This window comes from Hippocampus bargibanti, linkage group LG16 (assembly GCF_051943395.1).
Source record: "Hippocampus bargibanti isolate YZ-2025 linkage group LG16, ASM5194339v1, whole genome shotgun sequence".
Taxonomy (NCBI): domain Eukaryota; kingdom Metazoa; phylum Chordata; class Actinopteri; order Syngnathiformes; family Syngnathidae; genus Hippocampus; species Hippocampus bargibanti.
In genome coordinates, this window is record NC_142749.1 from 14,279,409 (window position 1) to 14,307,340 (window position 27,932).

The 27,932-nt window shown below is 43.3% G+C and overlaps 1 protein-coding gene across 1 annotated transcript; it reads right to left on the reverse strand.

Moving 5' to 3' along the window:
- Positions 1 to 131: 131 nt before the first annotated feature.
- Positions 132 to 27,891, reverse strand: sipa1 (signal-induced proliferation-associated 1). Its single transcript, XM_089017535.1, has 16 exons — positions 27,528 to 27,891; positions 15,314 to 16,759; positions 14,242 to 14,366; positions 13,994 to 14,182; positions 12,956 to 13,130; positions 12,732 to 12,835; positions 12,131 to 12,288; positions 11,180 to 11,786; positions 9,832 to 10,106; positions 9,386 to 9,733; positions 8,243 to 8,369; positions 8,030 to 8,159; positions 6,822 to 6,920; positions 5,574 to 5,634; positions 5,224 to 5,302; positions 132 to 3,896 (listed from the first exon to the last, which is right to left on the reverse strand). The coding sequence occupies exons 2-16, from the start codon at positions 16,419 to 16,421 to the stop codon at positions 3,753 to 3,755; spliced, it is 3,729 nt and encodes a 1,242-aa protein (XP_088873661.1). The 5' UTR covers positions 16,422 to 16,759; positions 27,528 to 27,891; the 3' UTR covers positions 132 to 3,752.
- Positions 27,892 to 27,932: the final 41 nt, after the last annotated feature.

Sequence of the window (27,932 nt, forward strand, 5' to 3'; positions counted from 1 at the left end):
CGTGTTGGAATGTGTGTGGAAGTACAATGTTTGTGTTATGGTGTCACACAGTACTGTGAACATGACAGCAACGTTTTCCTTCCTTTCGTTCATAAGGAAACATCACATGGTTTACGTCCTTCAAAATTGAATGGACTTTCAAGATATGATTTATTTTCAAACGCAATGCCCGTCATTGAGTGTTGAGAAACTAAAGGACATTCAAGACATTTGTGTCAACTTGATTGCAATGCATCATCAAGTCACGTGAAGCACCCTTTTCATACTCAATTTTCAAAGTCGATCGTTTCAACTTCCAACCAGTTGTTCAGCCCAATAACAACACCAATATCATCCGTCATCTGAAATCTGTTTAAATGATCGCCTGTAAACGAAAGGGCAAGTTGGTGCAACCATCAGGGCGGCGAAAAAGGAGAAAGTGAGCTGGCTCAACATACATTACATTTGCAGTTAGGCACAAAGTCACCGTCCCGTCAAGATCTCGCTCTTTAAGGCGTACCCGATGGTGTTTAAAAAACAGACCTCTTGAAAGCTACAACGCAAAAGTTTTCACAGATATGATTTTAGCTCGTCTTGTCTTATCTGCTTATTCACATTTTCACTCCCCCTTCCTCCCAAACAGCAACAATAAAATTCACATATTGACATGGTTAATAAGTTACACCTCGACGCAAGCGCACACATACATCCACAAACAAGAGTTTGGACGTTGCTTGGCACATTCTCATGCTTGACCGACCCCTATCGATCGAAACAACACGACGAGACACAGTTTAAAACGGGTCTTCTCACACACCGACGGTTCAATCCGGAGTCTTCAGCATGTCCACGAGATGAGGTACAAAGCATCCTCCACATACGGATAATAAACATTAGATTCATCATTTCATCTGTATATACTGTATCTTTATATGCTGGTACCGGGTATTCACAGTGACTCTAAAATAACAATACAAGAGAAAGTTTGTACACTGAAACAAGTGCATTTGAGCAGTGGTGGACCGTGAAGGCCTGCAAAGCCTTCTCTGCTGGCTTAAAACTATCTGAATCATGGACTAATGCATTTAAGCAATCACATTTCCGACATCATTTGTTACCAGGGTCATATAGACCTAGACGCCTTCACAATCAGTTCTGCAGGCCCTGGAGAATCAAACGCGTCGATCAAACTTTTGCTCTAACCAATCAGATTTCGAGTTTGCAACCCAAAAGGGGTACCAACGCCTTTTTCAAGTTGCTGGTCAGAGTTTTCGCAAACTATGATTGGGGAGTCACGAGCGAATCATGTAGCCATCAGAGTGATAAGTGCATACTGGCCAGAGCTAGCACATTGTATCGGTAGCTAGCTGCATAAGCAAATATATTGTGTTGATTTAATAGCCTCTTTTTCAACCCACAGTGGTTGAAAGGGGAGAAGAAATGGATTTAGTTACAGATTTACTGTTAAATCCATTTTAAAGACTGACTCTTCAAGAAAAAACGACATCATTAGGAAAGGTCACTCAGTTATTTCCTGGCTAATGCTACCCTCTAGTGAATTTGTTGTAAATCACACCACAGTTTTTTTCCAGTATGATTGACATAATAATAAGAATACATTTCATTTCTAAGCGCCTTTCAAAACTGTCAAGGTCACTTTACAGTCACAGGATACATTTTTTGATAGCTAATAGCTAGCGAATAGATAGGCATTAGCTCACAAATAGATAGCTATTAGCTAGCGAATATATAACTATTAACTGGCAAACAGATAGCTAATAGCTAGCAAATAGATAGCTATTAGCCAGCGAATATATAGCTATTAGCTAGCAAACAAATAGCCATTAGACATAGCACTATTGAAGGCCTAGCGATGAAATCAACGGCCCGCCACCGCATTGGAGAGTGTGAGAAGGTGTTTGAAAAGCAACGGATGGGATGGATCTCGATTCGAAGAGCTGCCGGGGTGTTTGTTGGCACTGACGAGCAGCAGTCAGACTGTTTTGAAACACAACTTGTTCGCGGAGGGCGCCAAAAATAAAGATAAAAGTAAAAAAAGTGAGGTAAAGTAGAGGGAAGAGCACTAGCAGGATAACTCACACCCAATGTGTTCCTCTGTCCAGTGCTGATTTGACTTGAGGGGGGAAAAGTGCAAGGACGAATCAAAAATAAATAAGAGTCATAAATTGGAAGATTTCCTCTCACTTCTACCGGTCATAAGCCTGTGACGCCACAAGGATGTTCAAAGCAAAATTCGGTTGCTTGGAATGGTTTGTTCGTAGTTTTCCTGAAGCTATACAAGCTGCCGTTTTGGCTTGGCGAGGCCGCTAAGGAGGAGAACTTGTACAGTATGGCCGCTACAACATAAGAGCCAGGTTACAGGAAAACAAACGGTGGAAGGAAACGCTTCTTTTCCTGCCATTGTGAGTCTTCAGGGGTAGCCAGAAACCCCTTTTTTTTACAGTGCACGTATACCGTTTAGCTCATTTTCTTACCCACCCCCCTAATGTGCATTAATCAAGGGACTATAAGGACTGTCCCTTCCTAAAATATGAGTACAGTGAAGAAGAGGTTGGCATTATGCAACCTTTTTCTTGTTTTTTTTTTTTTTTTTTTAACACAGTCTTCCGCACTAGGGTGTAATACTCTTCACATTTAAACTGTACACATACATACACACACATACGCACGATTCCCTAAATTGAATGTATAGACTTTTGGTCAATTTTCACATCAACATGCTGCTTGTCACCCCCCCCAAAAAAATGGAAGTGCTGATAATTGCAGCTTGTCAAGTATTTGAAGTACAGTAAGACATGAGCACGCATGCGACTAACACACACACACACACACACACACACACACACACACACACACACACACACACACACACACACACACACACACACACACACACACACACACACACACTCAGAGTAAAACTAACAGCAACCAAAAAGTACACACTTTTAAGGGAATGTCTTTGTACTTTTTTTGTCTATCACAGTCCCCGTTAACTCATTCACTGCCAATGTGCAAAAATGTGTCAACTGCAGTGCCGGTGTCATTTTCAATCAAATTGCAGGACCCATAAGAATACTAAGTTTTAGGACTACATAAACATTCAATGCAGAAATACATCAAAACGGAGGTCTGGCACTGTCACCTCTGGATATTGAGGATATATATGTAGGGCCAGAGCTACCAGCAAAATTTTAGTTAGCTGACGAAGCTTTTTGGATGAGGATCGAAACGTCCAGCACCTTCAAAGTACAGATGACGGCTGAAGAAACCTTTTCATCGACATTCAATGCAGCGTTAGAAATCTTTCATCAGCAAAAAAAAAAGTTAATTCCTAAATCCGAGTTATATGAGCTTGAAATGAGGGCAGCTGTCCAAAATACAATGCAATACATATTGGCTTAGATAGCGCTTTAACAATAAAGCGCTAACATAGAAAAAAGGGAAATGCTGCCACCTTGCGGAAAAGAAAAAACATTGCCAGAGGCCATGACCAGCGCTTTATGAGCACCAAAGCATGAAAAAACAAAACCCGGACAAATTCGGTAATGGCGCTCTACGTCATATTTTCAATTCCCGAATAAATTTGTGTATGGCAGTGAACGAGTTAACAGTGAAAAACGAGGGATTACTGTATTTGCACTTCACCAACAGGAGGGAGGGTTGTAGTAGTCAATGGAGGACGCGTATGACATCGTTCCGGTGATTGTTGTTTTGCCGAAGGAGCAGCGAGAGGCGGCGGCGACGGCGGCCTAACACGGTTTGTTGACGTTACACAGAAGCTCGGTGACTTTGATGAGGCGCGCCACCGTGCTCTGTGATTCTTCCTGCAAGCGCTGGTTGTTCTGCCGCAGGCTCTGCACCTCGGCCTGTAGAACCGCCTTGTCCTCCTTCTCCTGGAAGACATGGGTACACAAACAAAAACAAAAGGCCGTCTCTCAGATCGCTGCGTGTGGCAGGAACGGAAAAAAAGGGAGGGGAGGAGGGATGGGAGGAGGGACGGACGCACGTGGCGAAGCAGTAAATGACATCACTCGACAAGCCTGAATGGTGCGAAAACACACAGGCAAAAAAAAATAATAAAACAAATAAAAAAACAAACAAAAACATACACAGTCAGTGCTACTACATCTATCTACACCGCTACTTAGCTTCAAGAAGGTTAAAGACAGGTCAACCTTGACAAAAACCTCGATAGACAAATAAGACTTAACTCATTCACTGCCAGACTATGTGAAAAAATGCGTCCACTTTAGTGCCAGGGTTTTTGTCATCGTCTCTCAAATTGCAAGACCCACAGAACATTGAGTTTTATGACTACATAAACATTAAATGCAGCTTAAGAAACCTCAGATTCTCTTCTTTCATTAGAAAAAAATAGTTAATTCCTAAGTTATATGGGTCTGGAGTTATCTGATCTTGAAATGGGGGTGTCTGTACAGAATATAATACATATTGATTTATATCGAGCTTTAACAACAGCTGAAGCTGTAACAAAGTGCTAACATGGGAAAAAAAGGTAAGAGCTGCCCCCTTGTGTGATACATTACTAGAGGTCTGACCAGCGCTTTATCAGCACCCAAGCAAGAAAAAAAAAATAATCCGAACAAATTCAGGGGATGGCGCTCCACGTCATGGTTTTCAATTCCGGAATACATTCGGAAATGGCAGTGAATGAGTTAAAAGTTGACCAATGTGTTTGAATGTCACCCAGAAAATTCGTTACAATTAAAAAAGAGTCACAGTTGCTGTCCCAGTCAACAAATTTTATAAATAACTTTTCATATAAATTATGGGGAGGGATTAAAAAGAAAAAAGGTTGTGTACACACATACACAAGACACACATTCTGTACAGTAATTGACAATTCTCAACGCAAGGCAACTTTGTGTTCAAAATATTTTTGTCAATAAAGAAAGAAAGAAAAAAAAATAAGTCCGTTGTAAATATTCTTGCCCGTCACATACACATTTTTTCCACACAATTTTCAACATGAACACAAAGATGGAGTCGGTGTCAACAGAGTGTAAAAGCAAAATATTTAACATTGTACAGTACAAGTGCAAAAAAAAAAAGAGAACACTGCCTGTGAGGCTTTGAACCGTGTAAACAAGAGACAGAAGCACCCGCCCCAACAACTTCAAAAGGTTTCTTCCCACCCGCCGACTCTGCTTGTGCAATTGAGCGTCAAAACGAAAGAGCCGACACGAAAAATCAGAGCACCTTTTGCAGGTCGTCCTGCAGCTTCTTCAGCATGGCCTCCAGCTGTGACACTTTTTCCTCCAGGTGGCCCGGAGAGTCACTGCAGCACATAACAAGCCACGTCCGTGCGTCAGTGCAGTGCGCCGATCATCCGAATATATTTACGAGAAAAAAAAAAATCAGTGTGTGCATATTTAATCGCTCTCATGTAATTCCGTGATGTTTTTTTGCTAGCATGTTATTTTGACGAAGAGTTGTGTGGTATTATTTAACTGTAGAATATAATTATGGAATGTCGGTTGCGGACATGCTAGCTGCACGGCTTTACGGCTACTTCCAACCTCTGACGGCATTTGTTGCTCGCGACCCACCTGTCCCTTGTGTTCATCTTGCCATCCGTCTCACCTCCCGATTGGTCTCCAGCTTTCCGATCTGTGGCGAGAGACATCCATGATTGCATCAAAGTAATATTATACTAAAATGACAGGAACGCTATTAGCGTTCTGCCGACAATAAATGATGCTGTTCGTCTCTTGACTGGTACTCGTAAGAGGGAGCATATACTGTAACTCCTAATATGCCATCCTTTCACTGGCTCCATATACATTTTAGAGTTCTTTTCAATTCTTCAATTCAGTTCTTTTCATTATTTGTCTTCAAATCTTCAAATCCACCCCTACACACTTTCCCGACGCCACAGGTCTGCTGACCAGACATAATTAGATGAGCCAAGAACTAAACGGAGGCTCAGAGGGGATGGAGGCTTTTCCCTTGCTGGTTCCATTCTCTGGGATGACCTGCTGCCCGTATTTAAAACCTGTCTCAAAAGTCACTTGTACACTCACTTTGGCATTCGACTTCGCATGATTCCGACTCGATTTTGGTTTCACTCCCTGGTGCTTTCTACTATCTTTGTGATTGCTTTATTTCCTGCATATGATACATGTCCATGTTAAGCGCTTTGTTACAGCTTCAGCTATTGCTAAAGCGCTATATACAGTAAATCGATATGTATTGTATAAATGGCAATTTTCAAAATAAAAGAATTAAGCATTTTGCCAACTGCTCTTCCTTGATCATTCGTGTTAGAAAATGCTTGTCGTCGACATTGAAAAAACAAAGCAGCGGAACTGAATTTGTACTGACGCAGTTCACTTGGGAGGAATTGATGATAAACCAGCTAAACGTTTCTCAACAAAATCGCTTCAGCCATCATCATACTTCTTTGAAGGTGTCGGATGTTTCGCTCCTCATCTGAAGAGCTTAGTCAGCGAGCTAAAGTTGTGCTGGTAAACTTTAGTTTGCTAACGATGCTCTTCGGATGAGGAGCGAAATGTCCGACACCTTCAAAGAAGCACAGACGACGGTTGAAGAAACCTTTTCACCGATAGACTACCAGACGTTCTCAACAAAATAAAATATAAATTTATTATTTGGGTAGTTCATATTTTGGCTGCCAAATGTGTTTTTAAAGGCACAAATTTACCGCTTGACCACATTTGGCATTTCTTTTTTTTCCCCCACGATGAGTGATCATGGTAATGTCCTTATCCCCCCTCCCCTCACTCAATGCTGATTATTTGACATTCACATCATTGCACGGTTAAACAGTTGCTCACCCTCGCGTGACAGAGCCTCCAGGATGCTTCGGCAGGCCGTGGCCAGGTCGGCGATGGACTGCCACTCTTCTTCGGTCGAATCGGTGGTCTCCGAGAGAACTGTGAACGATGAAACACGTCTTAATAAAATGCATCTGGGATAGGAGGACTGTGACGGCACTTTTCAGAGATGCTCTCATTTTGAATTAAAAAGGTTTTTGGGGTGTTGGTTGGAAGGGTGGCCACCAGGTGGCGTTGCAGTGTCAGTGAAGACCAGATTCAGCTGAAATGCTCTATTTCTGCAGATGTTTGAGCAGTCTAGACTAAAAGTAGGGCATTTATTAGTCATGCTAATGCAAAATTTAGATGCTAATAATAAAGTGCACTGCTGAGAATTATTATTAGTATTATTATATTAGATGATATACTTTATTATTTTTTATTAGATTATCATTATTATTTTTAGATTATCATTATCATTATTATAAATTAGATTCTATAATGTATTAAAATATTAGGATTCATTATTATTAAACAGTAAAGCTATCATAGCTGGACAAAAACAATATCTTGCCACAACTGCCACATTTCCGATTCTACTAAAGATAAAAAAAAGCAAAGTTTTTAATCGATGACCCACCCCCCTAATCATATGATCATAAATCTGCAGTGTGTGTCCACTCACGGCTGTTAAACGGTGAGGTTGATAGTCTCAGCGGAGGCATAGCAGATGGCATTAGGAGTGTGTCTTGAACTAAAACTCCACCCCTCCCCACCACCCATCTGTCCTTCTTTTTTATCCCGGCCCTGGCAGGGGGTGGCAGCAGAGCGAACGGTGATATTAGATTAACAAAAAAAAAGGAGGGGGGGGGGGGGCAGGATGGACGGAAGGGTAGGAGGAAGGACAAAGGGGGGATGCGGTGGGGAGCAGCGGGATGATGATGAAAAGAGCAGTTTAACATAGAAAGGACATGAGGGGGGGGGGGGGGGGGGTAGGAGCCACAAATGGAGAAGAGATGGCTTGTAATTGGGGGCTTTTTTTTCATTCGGGGGCTTTGTTTGCGCTTCCATTGGGGGTCATCATACCACGTTAAAAAATACATTATGAGCTCTGAGAAGCATTTAAACGTTACAATTCAGCTCTTATTTTGAAAATATGTAGTTTGTGTACATGTCGATTTTTTATGTGGGTATGTGTGTGAGTGTGTTCCATTTGTCAGCACTCTTACTCTTAGTGATGGAGTTGTGAAGACTTAAGGCTCGTGACTTCCTCTCAGCTCGGTCCACGCATGACAACCTGGCGGAGGAGATTGACGATTCGCTGGCTGAAGCTTTGTCATCACCGAAGTCCGCGATGAACTTTTGATGCAAAAAAAATAAATAAAATATATTAAAACAAAGAAATAAAATCTGTAATGTGTCTTTATATCTCACTCGGTCACCTGTTCGTCCTCCAGGGAAAATTTGGGCTTGACGGCTAGTATTAGATCAGGCGTGGCATCTCTTAGCTCGCCAACATTCTCATAGACGTGGCGGTCTTCTTTCAAGGCCACGTTGTCGTAAATGTGCCTGTTATGCGAGATGGATGTGACGTAGGGAGCGGTGGGTCACAAAAACAAATCCGGCTGTTAAAGCTCGGTGACATTTGCAGACGTCAGAGGTCGTCACAATTTGAAGCACTCAAAAGACATAATCCGCAGAATTGCATTCTGGGAGGTGGTCTTGTATGACTGCTGCTCTTTAACTCATTCATTGCCATATCCAGAAATTGAAAATATGACGTAGAGCGGCATTCTGGAATTTGTTCAGGTTTTGTTTTTTCACGCTTGGGTGCTGATAAAGCGCTGGTCATGGCCTCTGGTAATGTTTTTTCTTTTCCACAAGGAGCCAGGATTTCCTTTTTTACCATGTCAGTGCTTTGTTCCAGCTTCTGCTGTTGTTAAAACGCTATATGAACCAATATGAAAGCCATCAAGGACGCAGAGTTTCATTGTATTTTGGACAGCTGCCCTCATTTCAAGCTCATATAACTCCAGACCCATATAACTTAGTAAATAACACGTTTTTCATATGAAAAAAGATAATTTAAGGTTTCTTATGCTGCATTGGATGTTTATGTAGTCCTAAAAGTCGATATTCTGTGGGCTCTGGAATTTGAGTGACAATGACTAAAACCCTGGCACCGGAGTGGACACATTTTTTGCACATCGTCTGGCAGTGAATGAGTTAAAAAAAACAGATCGCAGTGCAGTTGTTTTGTGGAACGGGACGTTAAAAGTGATTCGAGAGAGCGCACAAGTTAGATAGTTGAGAGTTCTCATTTGCATAAATCCAAAAGGCATCAAGAAAATCTGGATCAAGCGATGTTGATTTAACTTTGATGTGCGGCCTACTTCTGTTTTTTGTTTCTTTTCACGCTTTCGAAACCATTTCAATGCAATCACGGTTGTGATTCATGAGCGAAAAGAAACAGGGAGGCTTATTTCCGAATGTGCGCTTCCACAAAATATTTTTAAAAAAAGCTTGTCTATGATTGACATAAAGTTCTATTTCCAACCCAAAGCAATTATTTTGACAAGACTCACCCCTCAAACATGTCGCTGTAGGACGAATGCTTCTCTAACGAGAAACTCCGCGTTAGCTGCGAGCCCTCTTGGTCCCGGTTGGACGTTTGGTCCTGAAGCGAAGTGGCCCGTAATAAGGGGAGGCTTGATGGGAGCAGCAGCGAATCCGCAACATCTTCCTCAATTGGACCTTGAAGCTCTTCCGCCTGGTCCGCGTCCGCCTCTGTAAGATTTTCCTTTGGCTGCTTGTCGGGTTCTTCCACTTCTTCTTCTTCCCGTTCATCCAGCACCCAGGCCTCGCTAGACTGGTCCTCCCCAGGTTTACACTCCGCGTCCTTGATGGCTTTTTGGTACAGCTCGGAGAAGCTCCTAAAGAACGTGGCGGAATCAAACCACAAAGTTGACATCCTGGACTAAGAAATGGTTCTATCATAGATGCTGTCATTCCACCCTGCATCTTCTCCCACCTGCGAGGTTTCCCGTTTTCATCCGGTGGGATGACGGTGATGTGGATTTTATGCGCCGTGCGGAGCAGCCTGGCCCTTTCCTCCGCGCTGAGGTGGACAAGGGAGTGGCCGCACAGTCGCACCACGCGAGCCCAAAGCTGTAGGCCGCCGCTCTCGGCGTAGCAGAAGCGCTGTAGATCCGTCACGAAGCCTTCCTCATTCATTAGAAAGCCAGGTTGTCCCACGCCGTCTCGTAGCGGCGTGACCTCCAGGGCCTCGCAGCCACGAGTGACCAACTGCGGAGGAGCGAAGGATGCGGAGTCGGATGGATCAATAAGGGAGGAAAACTGATTTATTTACATATTATATTTGCAAAACCTTTTTAATTCATTGAAGGTGCGCGTTATAGTCCGGTGCGCCTCATACATGGAAAAAACACCATTCATTGGGAGTGAGACTTATACTCCGGTACAGCTTATACACTAGTGATGTGTCTTTTGCAAACAAATCGGCTCTTAGAGCTGGCGCTCTGAAGTGAACGACTGGAGCGGCTCTTAATAGGGAGCCGCTAATAGGAGCCGACGCCCGCCCCTTTGGTTAAAGCCGCACGTGATTGGTCAAAATCCGAAGGCGAAGACACACTCACACATACAGGAATATAAATAAAGCCACATACGTTTTTTGTAATATTATGAGTGTTTTGAAAGGCGCTTAGAAATTAAATGTATGATTGTTATTATTATAAATATAAATTAGGATGTATTGTATTGTAATGTAAAAATGATATGGTGTATATTTTTAGCATTTGTAATTCATTTTACATTATTTTTGGTAGTAAATTAATTTCAGCAAAAAAAAAAAACTAAGGAGCCATTTAGGAGCTGAAAGAGCCAGATCTTTTTAGTGAGCCGAGCTAAAAGAACCCTAAAAGAGCCGTAATTGCCATCACTATTACACCCCGAAAAATATGCTAAACATTCAATTCAGCGTGGGAAACCTGAGGCTCTCTTCTTTCATTAGAAAAAAATAATTACTTCCCAAGTTATATGGGTATTAGTTATCTGAGCTTGAAAGGGGGGCGTCTGTACAAAATATAATACATATATATTGATGTATATAGAGCTTTAACCACAGCTGAAGCTGTAGCAAAGCGTAAACATGGAAAAAAGGCAAATGCTGCCCCGCCGTGGAAGGGAAAAACATTGCCAGAGGTCTGAGCCGCGCATTATTGGCACCCCCGCAAGAAAAACCAAAACCCGAACAAATTCGGGAATGGCGCTGCACGTCACACTTTTCAACTTCTGAATAAATTCGAGAATGGCAGCAAAAGAGTTAAAAGCCAAAATGGAAGTTCTCGAGAATCACCCACCTCTAGCCTCTGCACCACCTCTCTCAAATCTTCAGCCTGGCTCTCCATCACGCTAATAAACACAGACTCGCCGCGTTCATAGAAGATGTCCAAGCAGGGTCCGCCTTCTTTGGTTTGGCCCACCGCCTTCCATCCGATGACGTCCCTGCACGAGCAGTTGAACACCACCTTGCGCGTGCACCTCTCGATGAGCACCACCGACTCGGCCGAGATGCCCAGCAGACACGGCAGTTTGTGTTCCCCCGCCTCGCCTTCCTCCCCGCCATCCACCATCACGGCCCACACCAGTGCGCCGGCGCTGTGAAGCTCCGCCCCTTTGGCGCCCTTCAGCTTGTCTTTTCGTTTGCCACCCAGGGAGAGAAGCGGGAACTTGGTGGAGGAGTCGATGGGCGTGGTGGTCACGTAGTTTTCAGCCAAGTCTTTTAGGTATTCCTGTCGTGTGCGCGTGGCCATGGAGCGGAATTTTTCAGACTTTTCGGCAGCGTTCTCGGCATTGACCGCTTTGGCCAAGAGGAAGTCTCTGAAAGCCGACGAGCGAGGGAAGAGAGCGCCCTTAGGGAAGAGCGGGCCGAATAATGGCATGTCTTTCGAGCGTGTCACAGCCACCCTGCGAAGGAAAAAGAAAAAGGGAGCGACAGTGAAGCGAGAGACTCTTTACTCTTTGTCCTGTTTGCCTTTGAGAGGTTTTTGTGCAACTGGTTGGGTTTACACCCACATTTTAAGGCACAGGTATCAAAGCTAAGGCTCAGGGGCCAAATCTGACCCGCCACATTATTTTATTCGGCCCACGAAAGCAAATCAAACTTGTGAAATTCCATGATGCTTTCTAAAGTCTGAACCCAAATTTCAAATTGATCCACGTAAACCACAATTTCCGGTAAGCAATTCAAGTTGACGTCTACTTGCTAATGTCGATAAATACAGTGCAGAATGTGAGGCATCTCATCAGACCTGTAATAGGTGTTGTCTGTGCAGGGCTCGTGAACCTGTACAATGATGAAGACGTGTTGGAAGTGGGAGCGGATGGATTTTGGCGTGAAAGGCAACGCGCCGGGTTCCTGGAACACGATCGTGACAATGTCGTTGCCGATGTGGCGTTTCCTCAGCAACTACAAAAAAATTAAAAAAAAAGACACATTTTGTGCATTAACATCTTAACTCATTCACTGCCGGACGATGTGCAAATATGTGTCCACTCCAGTGCAAGGGATTTTGTCATTTTAACTCCAATTGCAGAATATCGACTTTTAGAACTACATAAAGATTCAATGCAGTGTAAGAAAACGTAGAAAATCTTCTTTCATTGGAAAAAAGAGTTAATTCCTAAGTTATGAGTCTGGAGTTATCTGAGCTTGAAATGGGGGTGGAGGTCCAAAATACAATACAATACATACATATTGATTTATATAGTGTTTTAACAACACCTGAAGCTGTAACAAAGCGCTAATATGCTGACCCCGAGTGGAAGGGGAAAAACATTGCCAGAGGTCTGACCAGCGCTTTATCGCCATGCTTTATTCGCGTCATGATACTTTTTGTGCTTTAACGTTACCTGTTGGGTATTGTTGGCTGTGTAGGGCAACATGGTGGACACGTGGAACATAATCTCATAGTCCTGGTAGCGGGTGTAGAGGGAATGGGTCCCCGTGGAGTCAGCTGTACATAAATAAATAAATAAAGCATGTCATGCGAAGAAGTAGTAATCCTGATAGCAGCTTTGTAATAAAATGTGAGTTTTCGATATAAGAGGTGTAGCGAGTGTTTTTTTTTGCTCACTCTTGTTGTCCAGCTGAGCTCGGTATTTCTCCCAGCCTTTCAGTCGCACACGATCCCCAAGCAGATCCAAAAACTCCTCAAATGCCGGGCCGGAGCTTTCGTTGTTGTACATGTCCTCCTCGGTACTTTGTCCGGCTCGGCAGTACATGACGCCAACCTTGCGCTGGAAATTCAGCTAGCAAAAAGGACGAGATGCAAAAGAGAGAGAGAGTTGCAGAAATTTGACTTGGATGGAGCCAGTTTGAATTTTGCCGGATTGGGAGGGAATAATTGAGAAAAGTATGATTTGGAAAAGTAGAGGGAACTTGCGATAACTTCTTGATGGTAATAAATAAAATATATATGAAATATATCATACAAAGGATAAATATTTTAACACATTCACTGCCAGATATGGGCAAAAAAATGTGTCCAGTCCAGTGCCAGGGTTTTTGTCATTGTCACTCGAATTCCGGGACCCAGAGAATATTGAGTTTTAGGACTACGCAAACATTCAATGCAGCATAAGAAACCTGAGACTTTCTTCTTTCATCAGAAAAAAAATACTTAATTCCTAAATTATATGGGTCTGGAGTTGTAAGAGTTTGAAATGATGGTGGCTGACCAAAATACAATGCAATACATCCATATTGGTTTACTGTATAATAGCGCTTTAACAACAGCTGAAGCTGGAACACAGCGCTAACATGTAAAACAGGGAAATCCGGCCCCCCTTGTGGAAAAGAAAAAAAAATGCCAGAGGTCTGGCCAGCGCTTTATCGGCACACCCCAGCAAGAAAAAGCAAAACCCGAATAAATTTGGGAATGGCGCTCTACGTCATATTTTCAATTCCAGAATAAATTTGTGAATGGCAGTGAATGAGTCAACATTGAAAAACGAGGGATTACTGAATTTGCATACAACTTAACCCCAACATGGAGAAAAAAAGCCATGACAATACTGAGTATATGATTTATCTAACATCAATGTAAAAATTGGGGTTATAAAACTAAAAATCACCCATAATTCGAAATACTTCTTTGTTGTGGGTATCTTACCCCCTGTTCGTCCAACTTCAGCAAAGTATCGCGGACCTTGGGGGAGTTTGAAGCCAATCGCAGGCAGTGCAGGTTGAGTTCGGGGATGATGAACTCCAGAAGTCGCTTGGGAGACAAACCTCGAGGGGTTGTATGGCGGGCGGCCGAGGGAACAGATTCTTCTAAGATGGACCCTCGTAGAGTCTTCATCTAAGGACGAAAGTTCCGTCATGATCTCTTCAGACCATCGCAACAAAGGTTTTGTTTACCTCTGTGGTACGAAAGATGATTCGGTAATTGTACTGAGCACCACTGGTGCCTTCCTTTTCCTCCCTGCGGAAACTGATGGCCACTGGCCCGAGGCGATCATCCATGCCAAAGAAATTCTGATGTTCTGGAAAAGAACATAAGCACACGTATGCGCAATGATTGACCGTTTCATTAGGTACACCTGCACAATAATCAAAAGTCCATTATTGTGGTTATAGCAGTGGCGGACCTTTTCAGCTGGCTTCAAAATAGTGGAATCACGGACTGATGTGAATTACATTTTGTCCATGAATTCTTATGAAATAATTCCAAATTGTCTTTCAGCTTCCTTTCCTTAATTTTCCCCTGTTGCGCAGCTTCCAGACGTGTGTTTTCGTCTTTAAGCTTTTAACTAATCACATTTCAGCCCTCTTTTTTTTTAAATCAAGGTATGAAATCTACCTGGACGCCTTCACAATAAGTTCTGCAGGCCCTGGAGCATAACATGTGTCAATCAAACTGTTGTTCTAACTAATCAGATTTCGAGTTGGCAACCCAAAAGGGGTACCAAGGCCTTCTTGAAGGCGCTGGTTAACGTCAGAGTTGTCGCAAACTATGATTGGCTAGTCACTAGCCAATCATAGTTTGCGAAAACATAAGCTGCTCGTGACAAGAGCATACTGGCCAGAGCTAGCACACTTTAGCAAGCTGCATAAGCACATATATTGTGTTGATTTAATAGCGATTTTGTCAACCCACAATGGCTGAAGGAGAAGAAGAAACCGATCTGGTTGGAGATTTACTGTTAAATCCATTTTTACGACTAACTTTTCAAGAAAAAATGGACATCAACAAGAAAGGTCAGTCAGTTATTTCCTGGCTAGTAGATTTACAGTAAATCACACTACGCTTTTTTTCAGTCTGGATTGTTTCAGACATAGCACTACTAAAGGCCTAGCGATGAAATCCACGACCTGCCACTGAGTAATATCGTGGTGGTAATATCGTCTGAGAGAAGAACTCGTAATTGTCCGAGCGGGCCTATACGTGTCAATTTGTTGATGTATTAAACATGATGGTCCTACTTCTTACCTTTCATGTAGAAATATTTGCGATAGTAATGCGCCCCCAGATCGGCATGTTCTATAAAATAGTTGCTTTTGCCCTGCTGCTGGATATGACTTTCTCGGGGCTCCTCCAGGACTGAGGCTGCATCGTTGGGGGTTCGCGGGCTCAGCCACACCCCCCGCCTAGCCTGGGATCGACCCAGGCCAACCTGCTCCTCTCCGCCCGTCTCATTTCGGAAGTGAGGGCAGCTGAGCAGGAGGTCGTTGTCGTTGCCGTCGCCCTCATCCAGCAGCAGCGATTGTTCGGGGTCATCGGCGGCGCCGTTGCCCACGCCGGGTGCGGGTGAGGATGGCGTGCTCTGGGCGAGGGGCCGCATCTGGGAGGCGGCGGAGGCCCCCGACGTAATATTCTTTTTGCGTCCAATGCTGTCGCGGTTGGTGGCCGCCTCGGTGAGGTCAAACAGGATGCTCTGAACGTCATAATGGGCAAAGTTCCTCACCCAAGCACCGCCGCCGATGTTATCATAAGGACCGGGTTGGGGGATCTGAGGGGGCGTGGCTTTGGACTTCTTACTGAGACCTTCTGGCTTGGGGGGCTTTGCTGGCTTTGGGGAGTCGCCTGTGGCAGAAGACAAGTTTCTGAAGAAGCCATCGGGTTCCGGTAGGTTCCCTTGGAGTCCTAAGAGCAGGAAGGGGTCTTTAAAGCGGAGCGCATTTGGACTCAGGGGCCCTCGGTTTGCAGTCGCTGCATCCTGGACTTGAGTTTGTCTCTCCAGGGATGATAGACTTCCATATTCCCTGTGGAGCAGCAAACCAGAGTCGCCCTGGACCCCCACGCCCGTCTTCTCGCCAACCGCCCGCTTAGCTTTCCCCCCGACCTTACCGCCAGAGTCCAAATCCCCCAAAGTCACATCGCTGTTGCTCCTCTGCATGATGTGACCCCGGCCCACCGCTCGCAGAGTCAAGCCCGCCCGGCTCGGGGTCAGGTTGTCTCCGTCGGACCCGTCCCCGTCCCTCCTTGGTGGCCATTCCACCACGCCCGCCTCCCGTTTGGGATCAAAGTTGACGGCGGCAACGGGCGGACGTACGTTCTGGCGCCGAAACTTGCGTACGAACAGGTCGTCGGACTGCATGATGTCGGGGCGATGACCTCCGATCCGATTATATAATCCCCAGGATGATCCAGATGTGAGACAACACCTCTACTCAGTAAAAGCGACACCTCGAGCCCCGCTTCAAAACACTTGAAAGAGCGCACACACGGTCGCTCTGACGTGTCGATGAACGATGAAGCCCGGAGCGCTGAGAATGCGGCAAAGGCTCAGCCGGGTGCGCGGCAGCGAGTTTTGGCAGCGATCGGGGAATTGCTTCCTGCAAACTGAGGTGGACCATCACTGTGGCCTGGTTCGTCTTCCTTTTAGACGTGGGCCAGTCCGCACCCCCGACATGGCATCCACTGATTCTTTAGTGCCTACAAAGAAGGAAAGACGCTTTAATATTTACTAAATAATTTACTATTTACTTCCGTACTTCGGATGAGACAAGATGAAGGTCACAGTGACGCAGTCACTTTTAAGAAAGCACAACATCAAAACTGGTGAATATTTTGTATATTTGTAACCCAAGCCTCCATTGTCACGTTTTATAATATAAAAAATAAAACGACTTTATTATACCGTACAGTTTATTTCTTTAATTACAATACAATAGCACATTTATTATACATAAAATAAGCTATATTTTGTGTAGTTTTAAGGCTTATTTAGTAGAAAAGTATGTTTTATGGGGACCTGGAAACGGATAATTCTCATTTTTAATGGTTTCCTATGGGTAATTAATGTTTGGAAGACACACTTTTTGCCTTACACACTTTTTAGGAACCAATTAAGTTCGTAAACTGAGGTATCACTGTATTATATTTGGAACACTTTTTTCATTTATTGAAGGTGCACCTCATAGATGGAAAAAGTTTGAAAATACACCATTCATTGGGGGTGCACTTATATTATGGTGCCCCTTATATGCCGGAAAATACAGTAATATTTCACTTTATTTGTATTCGACATTGTCTCCAGATTACAATTTTTCTTATTATTGCAAATTGAGTCTTCTAAATTTAAAAAGAAAACTTGCAGGTTTTTGTGCTACTATGACTGCATTTACATGTTTTCTTGTTAATTTTGTTCGACAAAATATATTTTTTAATGCTATTATCGTATTTTCCGGGGTATAAGGCACAACCAAAAGCCTTGATTTTCTTCAAAAGATAACCCTGTGCCTTATATGTGAATATATTTAGCCACAACAGGTCTCTCAACTAATGTCAGCAGCCACCAATTCTACCCCCCCTCCCAGAAAATGTAGTGTGTAACCCCAGCCTCTACTGTTGCACCTCATAATGTGGGTGTGCCTTATATTTGGAAAACTTTTATATATTTATATACTATATTTGCACAAAAAATCCTGTGGCTGTAGTGTCCTTGAGTCTTGAAAGGCGCTTAGAAATTAAATGTATTATGATTACTATTTATTTATTTATTGCTAACTTTTTTCATTCATTAAAGGTGTGCCTTATAGTCCGGTGTGCCTTATATATGTAAAATGTTTGAAAATACACCATTCATTGGGGCTGCGCCTTATACTCTAGTGTGCCTTATACACCGGAAAATACGTTATATGCAATAGAATTGTGTCAAATTTGATCTGAAGGTGGTTGTTTTTGTACATTTCAAAACTGTCACAAAGAATCTGGAAAGAGCTCCGTTCGCCTCAATACAACCAGCCTGTTAGATCGTGTTCACAATAGGCAGCACTGAGGACTGGGAGTGAGTGGGAGTGGATGGGGCGGGGTGGGGGTCTTCCTGACTCACTAGAAGCCTCGCAACATACAATAGAAGGACACTGTTCCCACATAGATGCACAGGTCTGATTCATGCATGAGGATAAAAACTACGACATGCATCTACAGGCATAATATACGATTTAATTTGAAATGCTGAAAAAAAAGATGACACAAAGCATATTTTGCTAATCTGGTCTCTCACGTCTGTCTGCGTTTGACCACGTTGACGTCAAAAAAACAAAAACCGAAACCTGTCAACGTTTATTGTAACCAGAGGCTTCTTCCTGTCAAGGCTTTTTCACATGCTAGGCAGGCTTGCACGCTTGCATCTTTCAAAAGCAGGTGCAGCAGTATGCCAATGCGCGCACGCACACACACTCATGACAGTGTTCAACAAAGACACGCTGCAATTGTCGTATGCTTCCTGGCCTAGTTATAAACGCTGCAAACATTTTGCAAAGACGCAGTTACCAAACGACAAAATACAGAAGTTGGCTAATGTGTCACAATCTGCGGTTTCAATCGTGCGACAAACTATACGGCGAGGTGTTCCCATGCATGCTCCTCACGAGAAGACGGAGTTAGGCGGGACGTGCCTGCTAACTGCACGTTGTGTGTCCGGTCCATGTGGACTGTTGATTCCTATCGTCTGACTCAGCATTTCGAGGAGCTTTGTGTTCTGAGACTCTGATGATGAGTAACCACGGGTGTGGGATGCTTGCTTATTGTCATGTGGGCACAGTCAGCTGTGGTAGGGTTTGGCGCAGGCTAATCAGGATAAAAGGAAAGTGAAAATGGAAGGATGATGGACGAAAAGATGTTTGATTAGGTTAGGCTTTATGATCTGGAAGTTCTGGCAGAGCATGGCTGACGCGAAAAAAACGATGGGGTAAATACCTAATTTTGGTGCGGTGGAACAAGGAAAAATGCGGGTGTCTGTCCTTTGGGAGTTCAGAACATCTAAACCAACAAGTGAGGGCAGTGGTACTAAATCTATTTGAGCTAAAGTGTGTAGAACACAGTTCCAACCATAAATTGGTCCAAAAAGATAGATAAAAATGTCAGGTTTGTCATGTTGCTCCACCAAGCAGAAATGAAGCGGCCGTCCACCACCACAAAGCTACCTTGAAAGCGCCTTTGACACAGAACATATGCCCACATTTCTTAAGACCCCCCCTACCTCAACCCAACTCATCCCATAAATCAGCCCTTGTTTCCATGACAACATGTCCCATGCCAAGTCTAAATGTGGTATGCTGTCCGAGAGGCCTTGGTGATGACGCCACCCCGCTGTCCCTGGTTGAAACGAACCCTCTGTCTATTCAAATGACCGAAATAGATGAAACTTCCATGTTTTTGAGGGGGTGGCAGTAGAATATGCTGGGAGCTAAACCTTAAGGGTTTTTTGGTTGTTTATTTTCCTTCCATAATTATTGTTATTCTTTTTTAAAATGTATATGAACGGTAATCTTATTCCCCCCCACATATATATATATCTCGCTAAAAATTATTAGCAGCATAATGTTTCCCAAGATACGTGCCAATGAGCAGTGCTGCATTAGTCTGGCTTCAAGCATGCCCTAGTACAAACGGATCAATGAATGATAGCAGCAACGGCTGAGTGGCAATAAAAAAAAAATAACTTCAGGACATTATGGGAATAAACAGTAAATGCATTTTGAAAGGCTCTCAATACCAACAAGCTACAAGTGGTGCCTTCCTCCGTCTGCGTTTTCGAGCGATGTATGCAATGCGGCGACAGCTACCATTACCACTGATGGGATCGTTGTTTGGTCAATGTTTTTATGACGCAAATATTTTGCGTTTTCACTATCTAGGTTACGGCGTAAGCAGCACACGCTAATGCCACCCAACAAAAACGCATCACTGTTTTTTTTTTAACAGTAAGGTCACCACAATGTGACCCACCGACAAAACTTCTGAGCAAGCCGGTGAAAACAGCATTCAAATATTGTTGCTAACTAATAAAATCAAACCCCTCAAGCGAAAAGGAACATCGTTATCTTACTGAATCCATAGCAATTATGAACGCCACGCACAACATCTCCTAAGAATATTTCATTTAAGATGATAACAGCAAAGTAAAGTGCTCTAAGATGAACAGTCTCAGTCCTTGAATCTCAATAATAGATGCGTAATAGCGTGCTGTTTGGTTTCACCTCAAACCTTTCTGACGCCAACACAAATACGCATGCACCATTTCAACGATTTTGCTTACATGTCGCTCAGAGCAAGGCCAAAATACATAAATAAAAAAACCCTGTGAAAAAGGGCAGACATGGAAACCATTTTGGGGAAGTCGTTGTCATTTGACATATGGTGCACGCCGCAAGCGTGCGTCCTGTGAAACAGGAAGAGATGACTGTCATTTGAACCCACAGAGGATGAGTGTCGTCGTCACCATTTGGACTGAACGCTGTGACGATTTGAGCAGGGCGGTCATGGCGATCTAATCGGGTTTCTCCCGAGGCGAAGACGTGAAGATCAGCTTTAAGGCTGATCGGGTCAGTGTCGTCAAAGCTAGGGTACGTCCTAACAACTAGCACAAAGCTGTTCAAATTTCTGCATAACCTTTTGACACTGACCTGATGTGCTGCTTGATGCTTTTGGGTAAAATAATGTGTGATGAATGTGACAGTCTAATGGTCAAATCCAGTCCGCCTCCCTCCCTTCACAAAACCCCTCCCGATTCGAGTTACACTGCGGACAGTCAACTGGACCCCTTCCAAATGCTGTTAAATCGATTGCCCTGCACTACTGTCTCTTGTCTATTGTTTTGAATCAACGTTTTTTTTAAGAAAATGTCAGACTTAAACAACTAAGTCCCATCACAGGTGAGGGTGGTAAATTTTAAAGTACTGTACCGCAGAGCTTTAATAAGCTAACCCAAATCTTGTTATAGTGGGCGCTCATTTTTGGATCATTTGGCGTTACAAAAATCAATGCATTTTTGTTTTTTAGATATGTGTCACGTGTGGTGATTGAAACATCATTACATTGCAGTGGATCTGGATAAAAATTAAGATAGATTCAGCATTTTATTTATAGTTAGATAGTGAGCAAGAAAGCTAGCTCGCTGGATAAATGGCTTGCTGGATAATTAGATAGCTCGATAGCTAGATAGATACCAAGCTAGCTGGATAGATGGCTAGCTGGATAGCTCGACAGATACCAAGCTAGCTGGATAGCTAGATAGCTTGATAGCTAGATAGATACCAAGCGCGCTGAGTAGATGGGTAGCTAGATAGCCTGACAGTTAGATAGATACTAAGATAGCTGGAGAGCAAGATAACTCGATACCTAGATAGATACTAAGCTAGCTGGGTAGCTAGATAGCTCAAAAGATACCAAGATAGCTTGAACACTCGATAGATGGATAGCAAGATAGATACCAAGCCCACTGGAAAGATGGCTAGCAAGATAGCTACATGCTTGATAGCTAGATAGATACCAAGATAGCTGGATAGGTAGCTAGCACGATAGCTAGATAGATACCAAGCTAGCTGGATAGATCGATAGATACCAAGCTAGCTGGATAGATGTCTAACTGGATAGCGAGATAGTTTGATAGATAGCAAGCTAGCTAGCCAGCTAGATAGCTAGCTATCCACCTCGGGAACTAGAGCAGCTACATGACCAGCCAACCTCTTGCATCAGTTAGCAGAGAGAAGGAAGCAGGGTAAAATAAACTCTTTGTATGGTACTGTGGATATTAATAACCAAGTTCCTCTTTAAAAAGACAGAAAAAAAAGCTCAAGCTGAAACCGTTGCTGAGTAGAAGCATAGCTATTGTTTCCAACGTGGCCTTTGTGCTGCGGGGAAAAGAACGCACCTCTATTGTTTGATATGTATTAGACATGACATCAACATGTCGCACTGGCAAAAACGTCACCACTTCCTGTGTATCATCTTGTGATAAACTGCATTATTCGGAGCCTTGTGTGAAATAGTGTCCGTGGATGTAGTATGGTGTGAAATAGTGTCTGTGGATGTAGTATGGTATGAAATAGTGTCTGTGGATGTGGTACACTGTCCATCGTGGTGACAGGAAGAGCAGATGTCGCTCTGCATGTCTGGGGCTTGGCCCACGGGCAAAAAAAAAAAAGGATGGAAAGGAACGAAGCCTTGACGTTGAGACCTATTATGCTGATTTGGAACACTTCTTTTAACTCATCATGCACGGGAAAAGCACTCTCTGGCTTTAACGTCGTTCTACTGCCGCATCCACTTCTCGGAGGAAGACACACTGGCCGACTTTGCTTCCTCCTTGTTTACACTCATAAAAAGACAATAGCTTAAAGTGTTCATTTGTGTCAGGAAATCAATTTGTTTACCGTCAATGTGCGTGGGGACTGAGTCACTGCTTTGTTTTTGTTGCAAATAGTTTTTTTTTAATTCCTCCCACAAAGGGGAAATTCAGGACTTTTTGGCCATTATAAAAGTGAAGGACTGAAATGACATTATTTGAAGAAACCGAATTATTTGCCTCTGTGACTCTTTGTTGACTTTGACGGGTAATAGGCCCCCCTTGCTTTCGGCTGAGAAATGTTGACAATAGTGTGGCGATGGAAACACTATCCCCCCTTTTTCGAACTCAAATTGGCTATATATAACATAAAAAAATTGCATTTAAACTACATTTATTTTGAAACTAAATGTGAATGTTGTGAAGAAATCAACTGAGGTCTATAACAGGATGCGGACGGGTGGATGGATGCATGGCTTGAGGAGCCCGCAATGAGAAGAAAAGTGTCAGTGCAGAGCGCCGATGCATATGTGGAACTGACGCGGCTTGGAATTGAAGCAGATTTACATGGGACAGGAGATGTGAGACAATTTCCATTCGTCAATGGATGCTACAGCTTCGTGTTTTGCTTTCAAAACTTAGTTTGTAGCAGACGTGCATATTCCACCATGAAATTCAGGTGAACTGGTGAAAAGGACGCTTTGATCCTATACTCTTTCATCTGGAAAGGCTTCACGCAAAAAAAAGGTTATTTATTATTTTGTTTTTGTTTTTTTGACTTCAAGATGGCGGCGCGAGAGTGGCTGCCTTTAGAGCAGCTCCTGTATTTTGATTTTGCTGCTGTGAAATGTAAATTTCTCCACTGTGAGACAAATAAAGGCTCATGTAATATAAATATTCTGTCCAGTAGAAAACATTAAGAATATAAATCTCTTGGTTTCCGAACCAAGACGTCCTAATTTGCCTCCGTTATTCAAATAATGACTTCGGTGCACTGTGTCCTTTTGTTCAAACGCAGACAATTAAGAATCTTCCCAGTGGCTTAAAATTATTCAGCAGCTGTACAGCTTCTGACCTAGATATAGCATGAGCTGGCACGCTAACAACAGCGCTGCGCAAAAATCAGCTCATCTATAAAAATATTCCACGAAGACGCGACCGTAAATACCCAAGTTCATCAGTTTTAGGTTTCAAGTAACTTTCAGCGCAAAATGCAAAGAAGTCCGTACTTGGAAAAGGAAAGCAGCTGCCCAATCGAGCCCCCCACACCCCTTTGCGCATTAAGCTGACAATCTATTATTCTTACCAAAAAAATATATATTTTTTTACACCGGTCTCCGGGCAGGATGTTTTGTGCCCTTTAGATTTGCAGCTATTTGCAGGTGGTGATGTGCTCTCTTTCAATGACTGAATGGCCTTGAGTGCACTATTCCCTGTGTAATGGCAACTTGAACAATGAGAAGGACCGCCACTGCACGGCCTAATGGCCTAACGTATGTATGCGGGCGGGACAATATCCAGAAGGACTTTGTGACTAGAGACAATGGGCTACTCTGAGTCCTTTATGTATTTATTATTTTAAAAATATACTGAGGTGAACTGGTATTTACATCACAGGTAAACATACGGCTTCAGTGTGTTACCTGTGATTTGCAAGTTAAATATCAATGATTGTGGAGGAAGCGGAAGTTTCTTCCATTTTGAATCCTTTAACAGAGAAAGTGGCAGGAATTTAATACCTGGTCATGCGAAAGGTGGAATTTTGAGAAAGGTTGCTTTGTAGTTTGCCCTGCGCTGCATCCTACTGACAGCTGTTTACAAATACAGTGATACCTCAGCTTACGAACTTAATTGGCTACCAGAAAGTGTGTGTAAGGCGAAAAGTGTGTCTTCCAAACATTAATTTCCCATAGGAAACCATTGAAAAATAGAATAATCCATTTCCAGGTCTCCATAAAATGTAATTTTCTACTAAATAAGCCTTAAAACTGCACAAAATATACCTTATTTTATGTATAATAAATGTGCTATTGTATTGTAATTAAAGAAATAAACTGTACTGTATAATAGTCGTTTAATTTATCTTTGTGATGGTCATTGATGTAGTTGCGTCTTGATGATATCCAAGTGAAGTTGCTGTGCTTTCTCGGCGATAATACCTTCACACACTGTTCCCTGCCAGCTGCTTTTCGTTCACCAGAAAATTTTCAACCTCTTCCATTGCCTGAGACCATTGCGTAGACAACACAGAAACACCCTTAGCCACAAGTAGCAATGGTGGGACTTAGCATACTGGTACTAGGATGCTACGTCACACAAACACACACCTCGTTCGTGTTTCTCGATGATCTCCTTGTTCTGCTCGACGGTAATTTTGTTTTGTGTCCTCTTCGGCTGAACACTAGCCTGTCTACAGTGGGGACTTTTTCGGTCCCATAATATCAAATGTATCCTTGATAACAAACCACGGATGCACTCAGCGAAAGGGTGTGTGGAAAAGTAGTCCGGCAGCCACGGTGGCGCTGTTCGGCCGTGTGGTTTGGTGTTCTTCCGCCGAAAAATAGTCCACCAGCCATTGTGGCGCGCCGTGTATTTCCCGAAAACTAGTTTGTATGCCAAGATTATATTCTCGCGAATTTATTGTTCGTAAGGTGAAAGGTTCGTTAGCTAAAGCGTTTGCAAACCGAGGTATCACTGTATCAGGTTTATTTAACACAGCTAGAAAAAAAACTACCTAATCTATCGCATGAGAATGCACCGTTGCCATTAATAACAGCAAACTACTGCCGCCGTTTTAGTAGTTGCGGTGATACTAGGACAAAGCATTCGAGCTGGTTTATTTCCCCCGAGTGTGGCTGGTTTTTAACTGCACATTTGCAGGCTGCGAGGAATCGTCGATGCTCATCAAGCAGCGGGCCAATATTTGGAAAAGATAATGGATGCTAATGATTGTCGGCGCAACTTCAAATTACCCTTGACAGATGCCTTTAGGGGAGTTCAAGCACTGAAATGAAGCTTCGAATAGTCAAGTAACTTTCGGAGTCGACATGAAAGAATGCAGACTGCAATCAGTTAAAATGCAACAGAACTTAGGAAGACAAAAAAAATGCACTCGTCCCATCTTAACTCATTCACTGCCAGATAATACGGTACATATAGAGCGCAAAAAAAAACAATGAATATCTGTTTTTTTTTTTTCAAATTTGAAGTAAAAAATAATGACTTATTGTGGTTTACATGGGACAATTAGAAATTTGGGTTCAAACTCTAGCAAGAAGCATCGTAAAATTTCAGGTTTGATTTGCTCTTGTGGGCTGAATAAAATGATGTGGGGGTCCAGATTTGGCCACCGGGCCTTCACTTTGACCACTATGATTTAGAGCCTTCAAATATTAAAATGCCTTTCATTGGAAGTTAGGATGAAGGTGGAGTACCTTGAAAGGACCTACCTTTTCAAAGTCCACACAGGAAAGCCGAACCTGAGATTCAAACCCAGAACATTTCAACTGCGTGGCAGACACATTAACTCATTCACAAATTTATTCAAGAATTGAAAATATGACGTAGAGCGCCATTCCCAAATTTGTTTTTTCATGCTTGGGTGCCGATAAAGCGCTGGCCGTGGCCTCTGGCAATGTTTTTTGTTGTTTCCCTTTTTTACATGTTAGCGCTTTGTTCCTGCTTCAGCTATTGTTAAAGCGCTGCATAAACCAATATGCTTTGTATTTTGGACATCCGCTCTCATTTCAAGCTCATATAACTCCAGACCGATATAATTTAGGAATTAACTCTGTTTTCCTGATGAAAGAAGAGAGTCTCAGGTTTCTTACGCTTCATTGAATGTTTATGTAGTCCTAAAACTCACTATTCTGTGGATCCTGGAATTCGAGTGACAATGACAAAAACCCCGGCACTGGAGTGGACACATTTTTGCACATCGTCCGGCAGTGAATGAGTTAACCACCAAAATGAAGCTTTGAATAGTCATGTAAGTTTCTGAGTCAGCATGAAAGAATGCACAGTCCCATCAATTAAAAACCAACATAACTCAGGAAGAAGAAAAAAATGCACTCGTTACATTTTAAATTCAAATAACGACAGCTGCAACGTTTCACCTCCACGTCAACGCCATACTAGAGCGAGTGTTGCAATCGTGTCTTTTTCACCTTACGCGAGCGCTTCCATCATCACGGGTCAAAACGGCATTTTGCGGCTTAAAACGTTCATGTCCACCGCAATGAATAGCACGGCGGGGGAGGTGGGGGGGAGTCGGGGAGAGTGCCGCTCAATGTAAATTAAATGCCCCGTCCTTTGAGTGGCCCGGTTTATGTAAGTGACTGCTGCTACTGCTACTGCTGTTGTTGTGTCTCTATCACTGCATGCTAGCTCCTACACCCCCCTTTACAGCATCTATCTAAAAGTCCCAGGTCCCACCATCCTCCTGCACTCTTTAATTTAGCATGGTGTGGTTGGGGGTGGTGGTGGGGGGCGTGACTCCAGTATCCCTCATTCCCTGTGCCACCTTGAAAACAACACCCCGATTCATTTCATCGTCATTGTCTTTGTACGTCACATGCGATGATATCACCACTGATGAGCCCACAAAAAAAGCTAAAAAAAAAACAACGGTGGCGATTTAGTTATATTAGTCTTTCAAAATACTGATTCAGACCCAAATCCCCACTGTTCTTTTTGTCTGCCGCATGAGCACAAGGTTTTTTTTTTTTGCACTGACTCCTTGACTGTGTCATAGTGATTTTTTTTTTAAAGACAATTGGGCCTCACCATAGCGAGACAGAAGAGATGGAGGGGAGGTAGGGGGCGGGGGCAGTAATGAAATAAAATGCGACAAAGGTGGCAAAACTGGGTTGAATCCTTCAATGTTGTGCGGCGATGACACACAAGGTGGTTGAAAGGGAGCTCGGGGGGGTTAGCAAGGGGGTGTCGTAGCTAACTCATGCTTTAACACTGACAACACAACAACAAAAGATGTGATGACACCAAGCATTATTTCTTCCCCTCTTGACTCGATGGCGTGCATGCCTCCACACACTCCAAACGACCCCCCCCCCCTCCTCCTCACCCCCGTTACGGACGTTGAGTAAAGAAAGAAAAAAAAAAGGCTCTTACCTCCAACATTTCAGCTCCGCTCTACCCGTTCGCGTTTCATCCTCTTCCTCTCGGCCGACTCCCTCCCCTTGTCTCCCCGTGGCAGCATTTTTCTGCTATCTATCTCCACGCTGGGGTTTGACTCACCTCCCTGCACCTCCTTCCACTTTGCTTTAGTTCCTCCTGTCTGCTGCTCTCTTCCTCTGTCTCAAAAATAAAGAAGAGAGTCGGAGGAGAAGAAGAAGAAGAAGAAAAAAAACAGCAAACAATAACACACACTTCCCAATTTGTCTGCCTCTTTTTCTGTTCGCTAAGTCAAGAGGCAGGTTGATGTGTGCTGTGCTGTCCTCCCTCCCTCTCGGGCTGATTCGATTCCATTCACATCACACTAAAGCCAACCCCCTCTTTCTCCTCCTCCTCCTCTCT

Coding starts and splice junctions, on each gene's coding strand:
- sipa1 (XM_089017535.1), bottom strand. CDS start 16,421: ATGCAGTCCGACGACCTGTTCGTACGCAAGTTTCGGCGCCAGAACGTA. Junction 8,160..8,242: donor TTTCCCTGGAGGACGAACAG/GTGACCGAGTGA, acceptor TTGCATCAAAAG/TTCATCGCGGACTTCGGTGA. Junction 5,303..5,573: donor AAGATGAACACAAGGGACAG/GTGGGTCGCGAG, acceptor TATGTGCTGCAG/TGACTCTCCGGGCCACCTGG.